The following is a 19,615-nucleotide window of genomic DNA, read 5'->3' as shown; positions in this document are numbered from 1 at the left end:
TGGCAAAAGGAAAACATGAACACATGGAAGATGTCTGAATTTAGTGGCTTTATTTTCATGTCATAAAAACAAGTACCAGGCTGGTTGGCAAATGTCCAATGGTATCACTTGCAAAATAAGATAGTGGACATAGTTGCCTTTCTGTGAGGGAGTGGAAGATGGTGGACATAGTTGCCTTTCTGTGAGGGAGTGTGGGAGATGTCCTCCAGACTCACTGGGCAGTGGGAAGCTTTTTAAAATTATTTTTTGATTAGTTGCTTGATTAGGTTGTTCTCTTTAAATGTTCCGCATCATGTTTTTGTCCTTTAAAGCTCAAAAACACTTAAATAATGAAGATGCACTCATACGCAACTACACATTTGAGACTACCCCTTCCCAATATTCATAAAAGATTAAAACACAATTTGGTCAAAGATTAAATCAAAGTCCAGAGGACTAAACAATCACTGTACATGGTAGTATCCATGTAACATTCTGGGCCAGATTGCCTCATTTGTCTCAATTAAACTAGGAGTAAACTTTGTAATAACCAATGGATGCCATCATAGAAATTAATTTGATAACAAAGTACTGTTTCACATCAATATAATACATGTAATTAAAAGTAAAAATCTCAAGAAAGCCCTCAACATTTATAGAAAATAAGGATACACTATTGGGTTACAAAATCAGTACTATACAAGAGTCATAATGATGAAATCAACAATAAAAAATATGACTTCAAGTCAGCTATAACTAGTATACCTTTGACATATAATGGATTATTTGTCATTGTTAACAATAATAAAGGGAAAGATGAGGACTTGGGCACACACTGCCTACCATAGATGTCAGTACAAATGACTACACATCACCTGTATTACTGCAAAAACACTTGTCTCCTTCATGCAATAAAGAGTAAACATCATACTTAAACAATAGCATCCCTGTAAATCTCCTCTAGCTAGCAGAAAACAGATAGTACATCAGTCATTTTGTCAGTTAACAATTGCCCATCAAAAGCATACTGAAATGCAATTGAGAAATTTTTTTCTTTTTTTTTTCATATTTTTTTTTCAGTAAAAAAACACTACATAAACAAAAAATACTGACGTCATATATCTTAACATTGTCATGTCCATAAAATGGTCCACAACCTGACTTTCAGCTCACCTAGGTCTGGCTGCAGGTGTCAACATTCTCACATTTCTTAAAAGCACCTTCTCTATTTTTTCCATTCTTATTTGTTTCGTTCAGGCTTATTACGCAACTCTCTGGAAGGAAGACATAGTGTCACAGCTGCGTAGGACATTTCATCTAAATTAGTAACAGTTTCAGTGCAACCAGTCAATCTAACCACATGACTGCAGCTTGATGTCCTTCCAAAATGCAAATCCTCTCCATCTCAGCTACCCAGTGGAACTGCTCAGATTGGGAATGGCAAAGTGGTCAATGCTACTATTTTTTGTTATTTCCAATAATTTGGTCAGTGTGGAAAGCTTTATTCTTCCATAGTGGTTTCCTGTGAACTACAATTGGATTTTTTATTATGGTTTTGATGACTTTATTTTTCTTAAAAAGCTATGGTGCTATGGCTACATTGCTTTCAGACTACAGTAATGTAGTATATGAGCAAAGTATTAATCTATAGTTAAAAATTATTCTACATGAGCTCACATCATTACACCTGAGGTAGTTTTTTTTTCTTCAGGGGATCAGTCATTCACATAATTTCCCTCAGGGCTAAACGATGGAACTGTGAAATTTGACTTGGGCTGCCTACTGTCAAAGGAAACTGTCGATGCAGGAAACTTGCATTATAATTATGCATTCAGTGGAAGCCCCAAAATACTATCTTCTTTTCAGTATGTTTTGTTTTTGTGCAGCAAGGCAACAGAGGGTGTGTCCTAGGAAGCCAAACACATACATATTCATACACAGCAGTGGAGAGCCATGCTGGGCATGCTGTGTGGCCCACCACTGCCCACAGACACAATATTTAGAGAGCCAAGACCAAACATATCAAAGTGTTTGTGCAAGTTCAAACACCCCCACATTGCACTAGTTTGTTTTGTTCATCTGTGATTTAGTAAGGCGTACAGTATGATGTACTATGTATCATAATCAAAATGGCATCTTTGCAAGGGAACAAACTATTCTGTATTCCCTTGTTAATGGGCTAACTGGTCTGCCCTATAACCTAACTGCTCCCGATAGAACAAGTAGTGCAATGTTTCAAGCTTCTCTAGCAATGACTGGCTAGAGTTATAGACAGGGCTACAGCAAAAGTAAGAAAAGAACAGAGAGTGTCCCAACAGATATATTTCAACATGATGAAAAGCAAAACAATGTTTGAAATGGTTTATCAAACAAAGAGTTCCAACAAACTGCTCAGAGAGTTAGTGCAGAAGCGACACAAATGCATTAGTTTGTTAGGAGCCAGGTTAGTGCTGTGCTGTGTTGTACTGTGTGTAGACAGTAGGCAGATAATTGGAGCAGTGTTTTCTCCTGGTCCGACCCCTAGGAGCTGGCCTTGGCAGTGGGGTTGTGAGGGGGTTGGGGTGGGGGGCTGGGGCCGTGCTGTGTAATCCTTAAGAGTAGGAATTGAGGCATTCCTTTGAGCGCGACTGGATGTCTTGAAGCTCCCGCTCTTCCTTCATTTTGATGTCTTGGTACGCATGCATATGACTTGCGTCCTTAAGGTAGGCCCAATTTGCTGCGAGAATCATGAGGAAGTGGATCTGGAAAAGAAGGGTGAGGTGGATGGCCAGTGAGCATGTCAGAGAGATGCAAAGCAAGCTACACGAGTGTGGCTATGTCACAACAACAAACAGTTAAACACAGGAGACACCTGCCCTGTATACAACTGAACAACTTTATCATCATTATTAATATTATACAACAAAACAGTTCTAGGTCAGGGACATGTTAGAAGCAGTGAGGAAAGGGAAAGACAGTGAGGGAGTTGAAGGGGGATTCTGCAGAGCATGCAAGCTGTGAAATGGATGTTAGTAACATAACATGGAGGAGAGAGTGGCATTCATGTGTGGCTCCTGTCCTGTCAATGCTCAATCTCAAAGAGACTGAACACAATAATAAAAAAGACCATTGGTATTTTGTACACAAAGCATGTTTATTTTGTATAGAAAGAGAAAATAATAACTACAGTCTCAAAATCTTAGGAAAAAATTAAATATTCATGAAATATGTAATATCAGTATTCATAAACATTAAGGAATTGAGGAAAATAAGCATGCAGGCTCTGTGTTAAAACAAAATAATTTGAGCACTTGGCACAATTGAATGGAAATTTCTGGATGAGTAAAAAGAAAATGGATGGAACAAAACATGAACCTATCATCAGCTGAGGCAATCAAGGCAGAATAAGGTACCATAAAAATGGCATTAGAATAGAGGGGAGACTATTCTCATATAGTATACACTTGGCACTGGCCCAAACCTTCACCACTGTGAAGGAATGTCTGTTTTTCTGCTTTTAACTTGTTTTATACTATATTGTAAAAGCATTGCTCTTGGTTTTAAGGTAGTTTTACCATAATACTGACGACTGTAATACTTAATCCAGCTTCAAAAAATAGTAATGGCACAAGATGGGAGGAACGTAAACATTTATGGGGAAAGGCACTGTGCCATGGCAGGCTGGGTCTCAGAGCACAAATTTACACTAGGAACAAAGAACTCTTTTCCCAAAACTTAGGAAACACTACTACCAAATGTTGTCATATACACTGAAGCCTAAAAAACAACCTTCCGAGGACTCCTGATTATCACTCTCCCTTATCCTTCCACAGATGTTGTATGCTATTTCTTTTTGCTTTCTTTATTTATTCTAGAAATGGAAAAAAAACTTTCCTCATCCTAGTGGTTGTACTCCAGAATGGGAAAGAACACCATTTTTCCTAATCCCACCCTGAAGACAACACTAACAAGGGGGCCCCTCCAGCCAAACCTGTCCCTGGGTCTAAAACACTAAAGTATGCATACAATCTGCTATTTACACATTATGTCAATAGAAATGGAACACGGTTTTCTCTCTATTTTCTGTTTTTTTTTTAGTCCGTATTGTCAGTGGCTGCTTTCTCTACTCAGTGCAGTGGCATAAACTGTACTGTGCTCTTAAAACTTAGTGCAGCAGTCTTCTCGACTCTTAAACTTCAACACAGCAAAGTTATAAGTGGTAGCCATCATGTAGATCAGCTGGTGGAAGAGAACAGAATAAAATGGAGTGAGACAACAATCTGGAGACTGGGAAGCCACCCCCATACTCACTGCTGCACACACCTACGCTGACTAGCAGCTCCTTGCAGCTTTTTTGGGGCCTTTTCCTAATTCATATCCTGATTACATATGAGATGTATATTTATACAAGTATGACTGCAAGACATGAATAAAAACACATCGTATCTTATCGTTAAGATTGAAAGGTTGAGGTTTTGAACACTGATTGAGAAGATGTTCATGTGAAGCAATGAGGGTGAAAAGACACCATGCTCAAAATCTAATGCAAGGGACAGAATTAGTAGAGAAAGGCATACTCTATGTCCTGTAAGATAATAAACACATATTCATGAGCCACCTGTGGATAGGAAATAATAAGATCTGCATCCTTCCTGTGGCAAGGGCAACATGAGAATGATAGCATCTGTGATGTACAAAGGCCACGGCCACTGAATGAGGACACGTCAACTCACTCCTGTCTGTTCATTTAAAAAGTGAGCCAGTGGCCTTGAAGCAGATGGTGTGCAGCGAATGACATTGCTAATGAGGAGAGGTAAGTCTGCACTCTGTCTCATGTACACTGCATGGGAAAAGGACTCAGGTGGGGGAGCACTTCACATTGCGTTCTAGATAGACACCAGGCAAATGGGATTCACTGATTAGAAACAATGAGGGTTGAGGGAAACTTACCAGAGCAATGACGGTGGCTCCTGCTCCAGCGCAAGCTACAATGTACAGGTGGTAGGACAGGTAGAACTGAGAGGAGAAACAGACAGATCAGATCCTTACTATTCCAACAGAGGACTTGTACACATCACTGATAAGGATGCAGCCTGCCATTTAGATTCCGTTTCACTAAAGGTTGTTGGTATTTGTGCCCTCTACCACCCCACACCTTCATCTACAGTAGAGTTGAATTTCTACATACCTCATTGGTATTACAGATGTCGCTTAGTGTGATCCCACAAGCCTTTCCTGGAGTTGCATTCCATGGAATAATTCCTTCAGAGAAAAAAAGAAGAACAAGTTAGTATCACAATAGTAATTGACAGCAGACCCAATACAAAGCTTGACAAACTATTACACTCTCATTCCATTGATAATCCATAAAGAGGTAATTAATGGGCCACCGAACAGTAAGGCTCACTCATCTAAACATTTCACAGAGAAACACAGTCCCTCTCTTTAGCCTTACCATACTGTCGGACGTCAACACAAATGGAGTCCACAGAGGTGAGGTTGGCCACAGGTGACCTCATGGCTGCACAGGTGGACCACATGTTGTAGAAGAGGAACACGGGAACCGCCGAGAAGCCAAACACCCCAAGCCAGGCCACGCCCAGGATGTAAGTAAGGAACACAAACTGCAACAACCAGCAAAGACAAACCCCATTAGAACCAGCAGAGACCAACCCCATTAGAACCAGTAGAGACCAACCCCATTAGAACCAGTAGAGACCAACCCCATTAGAACCCCATTAGAACCAGCAGAGACCAACCCCATTAGAACCAGCAGAAACACAGCTGAGTGGTCCAGGTCTCAACTTTAAATGTGTATGAAGAACATAACTGCATTCAACTGGTCATTGAGCGCATGTGCCACAAGCCAGTGGTGTAGCATGGGGCTGGAGTGAGGGGAACCCACCATTCCACTGATGCAGCGGCCACAGATGGTGGTCTTGAACTCGCTGTGCAGCTCCTTGACGGCACTGGTGGTGTAGAAGCCCTCGGCCAGCAGGATGATCCCGTACAGGAAGAAAAAGGAGGCGATGCCGTAGATGACGTACTGCATGAGCTGGATTCTGTAGCACAGTGAGAGCCAAACACGTCCCATTCAATTAACCTGATCTGAATACACTAAAAAATAAATTAAATAAAAAAATAAAAAATATACTGAAAATACCCAGTATCAGTGGGTTTGTGTTACAGGAGTGTCAGTGTGACCTAAGTGTTTGACTCGTGACTCACTTGCTCAGAGGCTGAAAGTGAGAGATAAGTGTGGTTGTAAATTACAAGCAGATGTCAAAGGGACTGACAAATGCATGACCCAACTCCAGAGGCGTTGAGAAGTGCAAACCCAAACAAGTCAAGAATAGATACTCGCTGATGTATTTCTTGTGGAGGATCTGTTTAATGGCAAACGACACTGTTCAGCCTTGTAAAATAAACAGTGCTCTAATGAAGGGTCTCCAAAGGGCCCTAAAGAATCCACATTATGTCACTTGCTAGATGACAACTAGAATTCATTGAAGACACCCATATTAGGAAATGTATTTTTTTTCCGACATAGGCAGTAGGAATCACCATCTTATCATAGAAAAGATGAAATCTGACCCACTCAATGCAGAGATAACTAAACACAATGTAAAGGCAATGTAAAGACTACTGATTACATAATGAAAGATAAATCAGTCCATTGTCTACCCAAGCCCCGTCCCTGTAACTCGCTGTGTATGCCCATACTCACACATCTGTGAGCATGGCGTGGTCGCTGGTGATCTTGGAGAAGTGGTTCTCCAGGATGGTGACGGTGCCAGTGAGGGCCACATGGCCGCAGCCACAGAAGAGGGCCACTCCTGAGAAGCAGAGGATGGTGGCCACTAGGGAGGCGTACGGGACGCCGCCCAGACACTTGATACAGCACTCAAAGCAACCTGCACACAGAACACAGCCCAGGGAGGAGCTCAGTTAATCATGTTCTCCACACACACACTCATACACACACACACACACACACTCACACACACACACACACACACACGCACACGCACACACACACACACACACACACACACACACACACACACACACACACACACACACACACACACACACACACACATCAAATATATTAAACCATACTATCAAAGATATTAAACCATACAATACAAGTATTTTTAGGGGCTTGACAAATAAGTTTTATCTGCTGTCCAAACATATTTGCTGTAAAATTGCTTGATATGCTATAGGACAGCAGTAAACACACATCATAGTGTTTCCTTCCTGACAGCATGAGCTGAGTGATTGTTTTAGGGAAAGATGAGAAGAAAGACCCCACACTGACCGCTTTTAGATGTACTGTATGGACACAGATGAATGCTTGGAATGCCCCGTTTAAAACAGTGGCTATTCCCCTTTCTCCTCAGACAACATTTATAACAATGACCCTCAGTGACCCGCACAGAGAGTACAGATCAGCTATTCAGTGTGACTTAACAAGTCTCAGCTAAGCATCTCAGCTAAGCATTACAAAACATGACATATGATACATTCTGATATGTTCAAGGGAGCAATGAACTCAGAAAACAACAGAGCAGTGGTGGACAGTGAGTTACAACACAAATCACAGCCTGCGCTAGGTTGGTGCAAAACATTAAAAACTTGTGATTTTACTGAGAAACTAATTACACTAGAATGGCCTTTGGTTGAAAGATAGGACTTTGCAAAACAGAGCACAAACAATGTTGTTCACAGCACAGCATAAGGGAATCCTTTGCCTAAGCCAGGGCAGCTTACACCCATTTCTGTGAGCCATCCCCACACTGGAGGCAAGTGGGAAGTGCAGTCCTGTGGGCTAGCCTGTGATGGCTGCTGAGCTTTGCTGTCTGTCAGCTGAATAAAAGCACACTAACGGGAGACAGGCAGGTCAGGGGGACGAGTGCCAGCCAGCCCCCTAATGGAAATCAATGCCAATTCGATAAATTAACTGACCCAGATGGGCAAAGCCCAGTGTCTTGCTTCAATGTATATTACTCTAGAGCATAGTGTGTGACGATATATGCAGTTTACATAGACATCAGCGGGTCTAAATCATCTGTCTTTATAGAATCTATAATGTCCACAACTATAAACACAAAGAATTCAAATTCCCTGTATGTTCAGCAGAGACATTCAACCTGAGAGTTCTAAATCTACTCTTAATCTGCATGCAAGTGTGTGAAGTGGGAGAGCAGATAACAACAGAACAGCTTATCTAAATTAAAGCCCCTTGAGCGCAGCTGAAATCCTGAAAGTTCGATTGTGCTCTTTCTCTTGGGAGACAAAGGAAATTAAAACATATATTAACAGCCGAATGCGCCTTTGAATGGAGTCGCTGTCAGAAAGTTCATGCCAACCTTTTGTGTGGCACAGAAGCATAAAAACATTTTTGTCCCTGGGCTGGTGAATAGCAGTTGCCATGGTAGCACGTTAACCACAATTCAGTGAGTGTGCCCGCGGCTGAGTCCATTACACTACCCACATTTTACACAAACAGACACTCTCACACACACACGCACACACAGAGGACAGACAGCCACAGAGAGAGAGAGAGAGAGAGAGAGAGAGAGAGCGGACACAGGTTGGGCAGCACTTTGTGTCAGGAAATTGAACACAGCCACACTAAGCGGAAAGCTCCGAGCGGATGGCTGCTCTACATGGAGCTCAGTCCGAGCGAGCCAGTCACTCATCTCAGGGGAAATATGCTCACTGTCACTCTGTGCTTTACACACAGTCTGTCCTCCAGAAGAAACCCCCACTATGTGATTACACACCCTCATGGCTAAAACCAAAGTGGGAGTCCAACCCTGAGGCTGTGGCCACTGTGTATTTAGAGGCTTAATCATTGCCACTGCTTTCACATAGATGAGTAGTGAATAACAGGGATCAGTGCCTGCACCATGTTCACAACTTCTCACTTTCTCTCTGCTGGGACATCCATCCCCCTCTCTTCATTTACATGCCTCCCCTCCAGGACAGGCTCTGGTTTAGCTCACGTGGGACCTCAGACCTGGGAGAACCTGGGTTTGGGATTTTATCCAAGTAAGACCTCCTGCCACAAAAGAGGTTCAGCTGTGGATGTCATCACCGATCATGCTCCTCAGACGAAACCCAGCTTCAAAAGCCCCTCTAATCGTCTGGAAGTGCCACCCTTTCCCCCCAGTGACCCCTGTATATTGGCCTGTGTTGCGCTCGGTGAGTCCCTATCCAGACCTGTGTGTTGTGCTTCTCAGGTTAAACCAAGAGAGCGCGGCGCTCACTGAACTCTTGATCCCATCCTGTTTTACTTTTAACACACTGATGGTATTACACAGGCGGCACGTGCAGCAGAAATCCCACCTTGTTAAACCCGAGTGGCGAACAAAGATCTTTATTCTCCAGCTCTGAGGTTGAAGGGCCGCTGAGGCTCAGCTAACGTGTTGTCTTAAATAACTCTTTAAAACCCGCACCGCTGTTTGCTCAGCTGGAGAGGAGATGTGGGAGCCAACACTATGTGCAACGCCGGGGCCCAAGCACCTATTTGAGCTCCACCTCATCACGCGAACCAGCACAACTCCTTTACAAGGCACATGGAGTTCACACAGTTATACAGTTAACATAGCGGCTTTCCACTGCTTTCACAAGAATTACGGCCCCCGCTAAGTAGCATGAACTCATTCTGCAGGCCCAGGTAACAGTGACTGGGGATTGTGGAGAGCCCAAGGACCACAGGCAGTCACCTGATGTGTGGGAGTCTAGAGAGAAGGAAAGCACATGGCCATACTTACTCAGAGGGTTACAGTGCCATCCGAGTGGATTAGGGAGAGTCATTATGAGAGACTGTCACTACTAAGAAGAGAGGTGGTGACAATTCTTGGGACCTTCATTTGAAAGTTCTGTAAATAGATGGTTGAAATGACTGAATGGGCGATGACATCTATTTTCAAAACTTTTGGCCACACCCATGATGTGACAACACCAGCCATGTAGGCTTTTTAAGCACACACACGTCCCTTTATAAAAGGACCAAATAATATCAATTCTACTACAAAAAGAGCAGGCACACAGATAAACAATGGACCATTGCTTGATAAAGCACTAAGGATGCCTGAGGATGTGTCTGAGGTGATGACAACACCTAGTATACTGGCTTTCAATACCCAATGGATTTCACCACCACAAACTGTATGGGTTCTCCCCATCCCCACATGAACCTGTCGATTCATATTGATTTAAACCACAGTGGTTCATTCATCTCCTTTGTTAGCAAGGCAGCTTTCTAATGGTCTCGCTGTGTCTCGAGCGAGAGTTATTTGCCATGCAGATAACATGGCCACACACACGTATGCACACGTCGTAGAAAACACAGTACGCAAAGAGAGGACTGCCGCAGGGCAAACCACAAGCGCTAAATGAAAATCACATTGGCAATGTTTCCCTTGATGACTTTCACATGCTCTTGCGCCCTGACGGATCCCCTGGCTGAAGCACAGACAAAACCCCCCTTTCACTCAGACTTCTCCTCCTGCACTGGGGAGCGAGGCGGGCAGAGGCTTAATGACCGCGGCCAGCTGCAGAGACACACTGCCAAACTGTCGTCCTCTCATTACTGAGAGTCATGGCATAACTGCACCACACTAAAGGAGGGGAAGACAGTAAGGATGCTTCTCAATGGACACAAAGCGTCCAGTGTGCAAGCTGGGCGTTTGGTCAAGCCGGGGTCTCGGTAGGGAAGTGCTATTCAGAGAAGCGGTGACCCAGGCGAGCGCTCTTCCGCTCTCTTATGCAGAGCTGGAGCAGAGGGCATCCTGCCCCCCCCCCCCTCACACACACACACACACACCCCAGCACACCCCACCACATCCCATCATATCCCAACACTCACTTCACACTCCAGCAGCTTCCTGTTGGCCTATTTACTGATCATATCTGTTCTCTCTGAAATGACTCTCTCACACACACAATTTTCATACACACACACACACATACTCACACAGAGAGAGAGAGAGAGAGAGAGAGAGAGAGAGAGATTAATATCCAATTATTACAGCGGGTGAAATCTAGTGTTTAGAACGGATTACCAAAGGGCTTGTTGTAAATGACATCAGTTCTGGGTAAGTAAGGCAATCCCCAGGAGTCTCTAATCTCTACTATTGGCACTAGTACAGTATAGTGTCCACCTTTCTCTGCCAAACCTGATCAACGTGCCATTTCATGCAATCACACACGCACACGCACACGCACACGCACACGCACACACACACGCACGCACACACACACACACGAACGCACACACCCGCACACACATACGCACACACCCGCACACACACACACACACACACGCACACACACACACACACACACACACACACACACACACACACACACACACACACACACACACACACACACACACACACACGCACACACACTAAAGATAAACAGACACATAGCAGCCAGGAAATTACAGCAACTCAGTGGAAGAGTGAATGTCACAGAAAGTGCTCCCCAACAGAGTGACCCCTCACGACACTCCACATCCCCATCACCGCCCACTCCATCCCGCTGCAGCCACAGCTTCTTCCCTCTCTCTCTCCCTCTCTCTCTACCTCCCTCCCTGTCCTCCCTTCAGACCACCTCCTAGCATGTGACTCCAGTCTGTCAACAGCACACAGCCTCCAGCCAGATGGGTCCCTCTGAAGAGCCACGGGAACCACTTCAAACAGGCACACGCTCTCCTCCCTGGGCTTCTCCCAATTAGAGGCAGCTCTTTAACAATAACAGAGACTGAGGCAGGAGCCCTGATGAGGCGCCTTTGTTACAGTGTCTGCAAATAGACACCGAGACATATGGGAGGTGATGTGTCTTTCACACAGCATCATTTCTCACTGTGAGTGATTACAGGTAATTATGGTCTGTGTGGAGTATATGATTTTCCATCTTCCATTTCTCCTGGGTAATTGTGGCGTGCTTCTGAGGCAGGTAATCATGGAGGACCGTCTCCATCAGCAGCATGTTGCACGCACCTAATGTGGGCTTCCTGTCTGTCAAACAAGCCATGCAATGGTTTACATGAGGAAGTGAAGAATTCTCCTCTCTCTCTCTCACACGCACAGATGCACACACATGCACACTCTCTCTTACACACGCTGACACACACACACACACACACACACACACACATACACAGTGTGCTTGTCATTATTTGGGAAAGTCATCTCCATGATAATACTAACTACTAGTTATTGAAAAGTAATCTGTATATTCTGTAGCTGAGTGCACAGCAGTGAGTTAAGACCTGGCCGTTTCCAACTTCCACTCTTCTATTGATGAGGAGGAGGCGTTGTGTGCAGGAGCTAGCAAAACAAGAGCCTGGTGTGGCAGCTACATTTCTTTCCAAAAATTTAGCTGCATGTGCTATTTGCCTGCTCTAGCTTGTGTATCAGCAATCCATTTCATAAAAACGTATGAAACACACAGTATTAGTTAGTATTTCATGATTATTGTAAAGCATTCAGCAAAAAAGGGAAAATTACATTGATGTCCACCACAGACACGCAGAGAAACCTATCCCCTGTCACTGTGTGTGGATGAGACATGACCCACATCAAGGATGTGACCGAGGATGAGACCTCTCTCCCAAGCACCTTGACCCAGGCATTGATCTTGCTGCACTGTCTGCATCAGCCACCCCAACACAGCCACGCAGCCATCCTGTCTGCAATGCATCCCACAACAACAGCAGATGTTTTCTGTTGAAGTTCAGCGCCAAAGCCGGCAGTTTTACTCCCCAGGGGGGGCATGCGGCCAAGGCGCCGTTTACGAGATGCATTCTCATTTTCCACTGCTCTCCTTTGCCCAGTGTGGTGGGAACTGTTATCAACAAAACAATCTAATTACACCATCTCTGACCTAAGCACCAACTCTTGCTCCATTTTCAGCATTGGGTCATTTTATATAGCCCAGCAGGAGCACAACAAGGCAGTATTTCTGTTGTCATAACTGTCCACTCCCCTTGGCTGCACTACAGAGTGTGTTATCCTGCACAGGTGAGGTGTGAGGAGTGGAAGTGTCCAGTGGGCTGCGGCCATGACCCCTCTCACACAAAGACGCTGACAGACAGGACACGTCTGCCTCTGCGGTCCGCCCCGAGCGCCAGATCTCATCAGTCCAGGAGCGTCGGCCAAAAACATCCCAGGTGTCCCTGTGTGCCAAAGTCCAGACTCCACAGCCCCCCATGTGATTGCTGGAAAAGCTCCGCTGCTCTCGCCCATGATATCATCAACAACAAAAGCACCACCAGCTGTGGCGAATGTCACCTCAAAAAAAACAACACCTCCCCCCTCCCTCTTCCAAGGGAGACAATAGAAAGTCAAAGAAATCAATGGGCTCCTGGAGCAGTGGAGACTGATTGGCTACTGTGTGCTTGTGCTGTGTGCGAGTGTGCTCGCCAGGAGGTGGGGGTGGGATGAGGGACTGCCGCTGCTTCGGACCGATTAATCTCGAGTGGCATGTCTCCGTGCTGATGATGTGCTTGTCTTTGTGTTGATCTCTCTCAACATCAACATGGCTTTAATATCAAACAACTCCCACCCCCCCCCTCAACCACTGTCCACTCACTGGTCATCACCATCACTATCATCACGCTTCTCACTGCAAGACCCCACTGTGCACTAGGCATTAATAGCATCACTGGCAGCAGTGGGGGGTGTACATATGGATAATAACCAGGACTGGGACGACATCAGCAGGGACACCATACAAAAGTGAATCTTGCAGCGACCCATGTTCCCCCTGCACCCGAGAGCCGGGGCGAAGAGAGTGAGCGAGCGACAGTGAACACATAGCAAACATCCCGCTCGGCTCACCAGCCAACAACAAATCCCACATGGAGCACGGAATCCCCAGTCCAGCCCCCGCGCGTCCCCACACTCCGAGCAAATCACAGACTCATGCCCACTAGTCCACACAAGTACAACAATTACACGCCAACGAGCGCCCTGTCCATCCCACGGACCCCTCTCTACACGCTACAGACAAAAGAGTGATGCTGGAGTGAGTCCGCTCCATCTGAAAGCCACATGTGACCGAATAGCTACTCGTCCGAGTGGAGGCTAGCCCTCTATTGTGTGGCACGAACCACAGCAGTCTCAAGTAGTTTAAAGCCTTAGTAAACAAGAGGGTGGAAAGCCCCCCTTGGGGCTCACTGGTACCTTTGTTGTCCTGGCTCTGCTCTAGGTTCTCCTCTGATGTAGTTTCCATGGCTGTTTTTATCCCATCCAACAAAAATGCTTCCCCCTTCTGCAACTGCAAACACTTTTCTCTTTACTGTCTGCCTGTGTCCCTACCTCTCTCCCCACACTCTCCTTCTCCCTCCCCTCTCCTCCCCTCCTCTCTCTCCCTCTCTCTCTCACTCTCTCTCTCCCTCTCTTTCTCCAGTGGCCCTGATAAACTAAAACAGAGCTCCTATGCACTATATAGCCCAGTTCTTTTCCATGGTGCTGATCTTGTCTCATTGGGTTTTGGTCAGCTTTCTCTTCCTCACAGCACCCTCCAGGCTCCAACTCGAGCCATCTGTCACTTGCAATCAACGTTTTGAAGGGGGAAAATATTTTTAGCCAACGGATTTGTTTTATTATTTAATCTCATTATTGTACATTTACATTTTCCACAGCATCCCAAGACTCTTGCAGGGTAAAAATCACTTGATCCGCACTCCCACGGCAACAAAGCCTCCGACCCCCCCCCTCAGCGCTCCCCACTCTGAGAAGCCTTCAGTTCTCTCTCTGTCTTGAGAGGAGTCACACCATGAATGACAATCAGAGGCGGCCACTTAAGAATGGAGTCATTACATCAGTGGAGGGGATGTGTGTGGGAGACAGGGCAGGGCCGACAGGGGGTCTGAAAGCCCCCTCTATGCGCTGTGTGTTGTGAGGGTCCTGGGGTGGCGGGGGTGGGGGGGGGTTGTATGCCACCACACAATCACTGGCTTCTCTTTCCCAGCGCTGCACAAAGGGTGGAGGGGGGAGGGCAGGCGGCGACAGCGGTGGCTGCTTCTTATTCTGATTTGCACCATATGCCCCTTGCTCCCGCAGCATACATTAGCATCCACTGACCACTGCCTCCCCCCATCTGCTGACCGCCCCCCTGAGAGAGAGAGAGAGGAAAAGACACAAGACAAGGGGGAAGATACTGTCTCACAAAAACAAACAAATGTGTGTGTGTGTGTGTGTGTGTGTGTGTGTGTGTGTGTGTGTGTCTTTCCATTTACGACTGTGTCTGTCTGTCTGTGAGTTTGCATGTATTTACTTGTGTGTGAGGAAAGGAACAGACTAAAACAAAGGACAAAGAAAAGACAGACAGAGAAGTGGAAAAAGAGAAGCAAGAAAGCGAACAGAAAAACAAGGCACGCCAAAGTGTGCAAAAGAGTGAAAGATAATGAAAGATACAGAGAGAAAGAGACAAACATCTACACAGAGAGAGGAAGAGAGAGAGAGAGAGAGAGGGAGAGAGAGAGAGAGAGAGAGAGAGAGAGAGAGGCCGTAGAGGCATACTAATGAGAGTGTGGGTTTCAGTGGGAAGCAGTGGGGTACTGGGGACTTCTCACGGATATGAAACCACAGACAGGACAAAAGCAACAGGGAGGGCCTGAGGCTCCAGCCACCCCTGCACACACGCACATGCACACACATCTCTACTTTTTACATGCACACACATCTCTACTTTTTACATGCACACACATCTTTACTTTATTTTCAGTTTGTTGCTTATAAGCAAAGCCCTATAGGGTTACATTGTAGCCTACACATGCAAACTTTTTAAATCTTTTTTTTTTTAATCCTCATGCAGTTGCATTGTTTTGCTTATTTCTTCTAAATATGGAATATGTGCACAAAGTGACATCATTCCTAGAGAATTCGTAGTGAGTGTCGGATTTGCTCTTACTCAGCACAATGAAAATAAATACTTGTCCAGTTCAATGGTAAAGTAAAAGTAAAGTAAAGACATGTAAGTGACGATAACGCTCTCATCGTTCACGGTCAAAGCACTGAGTTACTGTCTGTTCACAGGGGACTCAATATTTGTCTTCCTTTTCCATTTTAAGGGACAAGGATTTATGGAGAATGGAAGAATAAAAAGCGTATGCAGACGTATTTGATGTTCTTTAGAAATCTTCTGGACGCTCCTGAAGTAAATTTTTCATATTGTCCTGCTTCCTACAAAGGGTCATAGCTATTTATCATTCAGGGGTGCTGGACAGAGAAAAAAGGGTCACTCACTAGACTTTGACACTGATGCTAAGCACACCACCCTCAAGAGGCAGTACAAGATGGCAGTTGGAGTTTTATGCTATTTTATGCCTTTTATTTACCACTGTTTGCATCCAAAACACTCCTTCTCACTTTCACGAGAAACACATTTTCTTGAGGCATATCCCGAGGCTCTCAGTTCAAACGTCCATTCAGAGAAGACAGCAGAGAAGTTGCCACCAGCTCGCACTGCAGGGCCCATTCAGAGGGTTTCCCATAAGTGAAGGGGATCCAGCCCCCTTGTCAGGGCTACAGTCTGAATGATGATGAAGCACAGTAGAATGCAGGGAGTGGCACTGGGGGGTTTGGTCATTATGCCGAGAGACTCGGCCTGAATAGCCTGTGAGCGCTCGCTCACCCGTGAAGACCTGTGGCCTGTCTGTCCTACAGAAACGATGGCTGTTCTCATGGGCATCACGTAGCCTATAGCCCTGAAGCCTATACTCTCCAATCACTGGCAGGGGCATTGCCCTCCTCAGGCAAACTCCTTCAGTCACTCAAAGAGACGAGAGAGCAAAGGAAAGAAAGAGTTCGACGGAGATTCCCACCACACCGCTGGGGATGGAGATGCCATGGAGGAGAGGAGAAAGAGGGGAATAAAAAACGTCTGGTGATATGAAGTTCATCCAAGGTTTAGTGAATGCATTTGGAAGGAACGTTCATTAGTCCTGGATGAGAACATGAGAGACATTGTGTTCCTAATGTTCCCCTAAAGAGAAAGCCAGTGGATCGCATAATGAAATGGCTACAAATACTAACTGCACCAAGTTGAACCTAGTAGCTACTAATAGAAAACTCTTGTTTTCAGCACTTAAAACATGTATCAACCTAATATGCACATTAACCTGATGAAGACATAATTCCTGTCAGCTTAGCTTATGTGATACTCTGCTAAGCCCATGTGCATTAAGCATCCTCTGGTATACATGGCCGATGTGATGTCCCAACATCCTATTGTGGAAAACCTCAGTTTTCACCATTGCGTCAATACTCCAGATAAAACAATGCGTTTACCGATTGGGTTGACCTAGTTCATATTATTTACTACGCACACTCTACATTTTTGAGAGTACCATTGATATTTTATTGATTTACACATCCAACAGTGGGCCAACAGTTTCATACCTCTACTGACCTAGTTAACAAAAGCCTGAGGATGACATTTCTGCATGATGATGATGATGTATCTAGGTGTCAAACGATTGTGTTGAAGATTGATCTGAAGAAATTATTGTGTTTTCAGGCTCAATGGCATATCAAACATTAGAGCTATTTTGAGAAGTCCACAATCATTATCTCAACAAAATGACATCAACTTTAGATAGATAGATAGATAGATAGATGTTTTATATGCAACAGGCTCATTCTGAAAAGTTTCAGCTCTCTGCAAGCAGCAATGAAGTTTGTTTTGGTTGACAATGTCAAAATAAGCCATCTAAATATGTATACGTCAAATACAAGCCATGTGTTTCTAAACTCAGTCAGCCAGTTATTCTTTGAGGTGAATATGGGAGAAAGGGACCTCTGGCAGACAAAGAGCACCGTAGGACTCTAACTTATTTCCTCAAGGACATTCTGGCTTTTTTACTGCTAACAATGAGACTGAGAGCCCATTAAAAAACAGCCAACCTTGTTCATTAGACAGTAATCCATGGGGAGAGAGGGGTCCGTCCCAAAGGGTCCGTCCAGTAATGGGACAGTTCCTGCTCCTCTGCAGCATGTCACATGAAGAGGAATGGGGTCAGGAACCAGGCTAGCCTGCCTCTGACCATCAAAACAACAGACCATTATGATTTGAAATATTTGCTATGTCTCTAAATTCAGAATTCTCAAATGGGCCAAGACAGCAAAGTTATTTACCATTCCTCACATGACACTCTCTAGCTTTCTACACTTTCCACTTGTACTATCAAACAGGCCAAGATGAGGGTATGGAATATTTTTCTCTACTCTCCTTTAAAGAAAGACAGGGGAAAAAGAATGAATCACACAATGTTTTTTTCATGTCACTATTCTGGAGGACAGCATTGACACAATAAAGCACTCTGCTGAGGCTCAAACAGCGCAGATGTCAAGATACCACTATGTCCACCTTGTGAATGGTTATACCATGAATATACCATGGATCCGAATCACAAGTTATGTAAGAAGCTACAGCCATTACGGCTAATGTAAACAGCCACTCATTGCCACCCCTTGCAAAGAATGTCTTTGCTAAAAGAGGTCAGCAGCAAGCACTGGATTTCACTGAAAATAATCCCTTTGGTTTTCTGGTTTGATTTCGGACGCACATCATTCCTTAAAATGCTTCAGGAGGGCTTTGTTCAGATTTAAGACAAACCCTTAGCGACCCGTAATTGCTGGTGTTTGACCACGTAATCTCCAGCGCCTCTGACTCAGCACATCTGTAATTGCATGTTTGCGTTGGTGTGTGTCGTTACACGTCTGGAAGGAAAATGCAGCGCTCTGGGTGCACTGGCAGCTCTGGTTCGGTGCTCATGTGATTTCACACTCCCAGCACTTGGCATCTCTGCAGGGACTGAGCTCCTGGCTGAGATGGGGCTGGGAAGAAGAGAAGAGGAGGAGGAGGAGGAGGAGGAGGAAGAGTAGGAGGAGACAGGAGAGAGGACTGAACCCCAGATGCTTCATATTACCCGGCTTCCTGTTTCACCATGGAAATTACCACCAGTCTGTGGCAGATCTGATGAAGCTCAGCGGTGAAGGAGGATGAAGTAGGGTTCCCCGTGTCATGACCCAAGTAATGAGGGCCAAATCATTTAAGGAGAACACTGCAGCGTTCACTAGAGTTTTTTCTACAATGGGCTAATTGCTAATTACCACATGCTTGTGTTTTTAAGCCTTGTGATCTGAGCTCCTGCTATGAGGTTTCATGGAACATTCTGGATTTTAGATTCTGGATCTGGATTGAAATTCTTGACTGCAATCTTTAGAATATGGTTTTTAAAATTGGAGGCAGGGAGGGCATTTAACTGCTCTCGGGTTTGGCACCGGGGTCTTTAGTCTCCTTGTGGTGAACCACATTGATCAAATACCACTCACAGAAAAGGGATGTGAGGGTTTTCCAACTCAGTTGATCATGTCTATGCTATAGGTTTACTGAGGCATGTGAAGAATTCAGATGATTATAGTTTTGACAAAAGTTTTGACAAAACCACCGACATATTGCTCACATGAGCATTCTGTATGAAGTGAATTCATATGCAAACTGGGAGAAGGTGGGATCTGCGCCAGTTTAGGCCCAGAGACATGCAGCGCTATAGCTGCCATCTGGAAGAAGATCTCCCTTCAAACGAGCGCGGCAGAGAGATTTTCCACTCCACAGGTGGCTA

At 45.0% G+C, this 19,615-nt stretch overlaps 1 protein-coding gene across 4 annotated transcripts in view; it reads right to left on the bottom strand.

Moving 5' to 3' along the window:
- Positions 1–43: 43 nt before the first annotated feature.
- gpm6bb (glycoprotein M6Bb) overlaps positions 44–19,615 on the bottom strand; it is a 31,083-nt gene continuing 11,511 nt past the window's right edge. For 2 of the 4 annotated variants that reach the window (XM_076263642.1, XM_076263644.1), the window contains exons 2-7: positions 6,686–6,872; positions 5,864–6,020; positions 5,414–5,582; positions 5,147–5,220; positions 4,909–4,974; positions 44–2,720 (exon numbers count right to left, since the gene is read on the bottom strand). In XM_076263642.1, coding sequence (XP_076119757.1) covers positions 2,571–2,720; positions 4,909–4,974; positions 5,147–5,220; positions 5,414–5,582; positions 5,864–6,020; positions 6,686–6,872 — 803 coding nt within the window. In that variant the 3' untranslated portion in view covers positions 44–2,570. Of the gene's footprint in view, positions 2,721–3,048; positions 4,198–4,908; positions 4,975–5,146; positions 5,221–5,413; positions 5,583–5,863; positions 6,021–6,685; positions 6,873–14,168; positions 14,251–19,615 lie in introns of those variants that run through there. The other 2 variants (XM_076263641.1, XM_076263643.1) reach the window with 2 other exon arrangements.

Source organism: Alosa pseudoharengus, unplaced genomic scaffold (assembly GCF_046254945.1).
Source record: "Alosa pseudoharengus isolate Yale_2024_CS ecotype anadromous, Long Island Sound unplaced genomic scaffold, YU_APseudo_1.1 YU_APseudo_1.1_scf_3, whole genome shotgun sequence".
Lineage (NCBI taxonomy): Eukaryota > Metazoa > Chordata > Actinopteri > Clupeiformes > Clupeidae > Alosa > Alosa pseudoharengus.
This window is presented reverse-complemented; position numbering and strand designations above follow the sequence as displayed.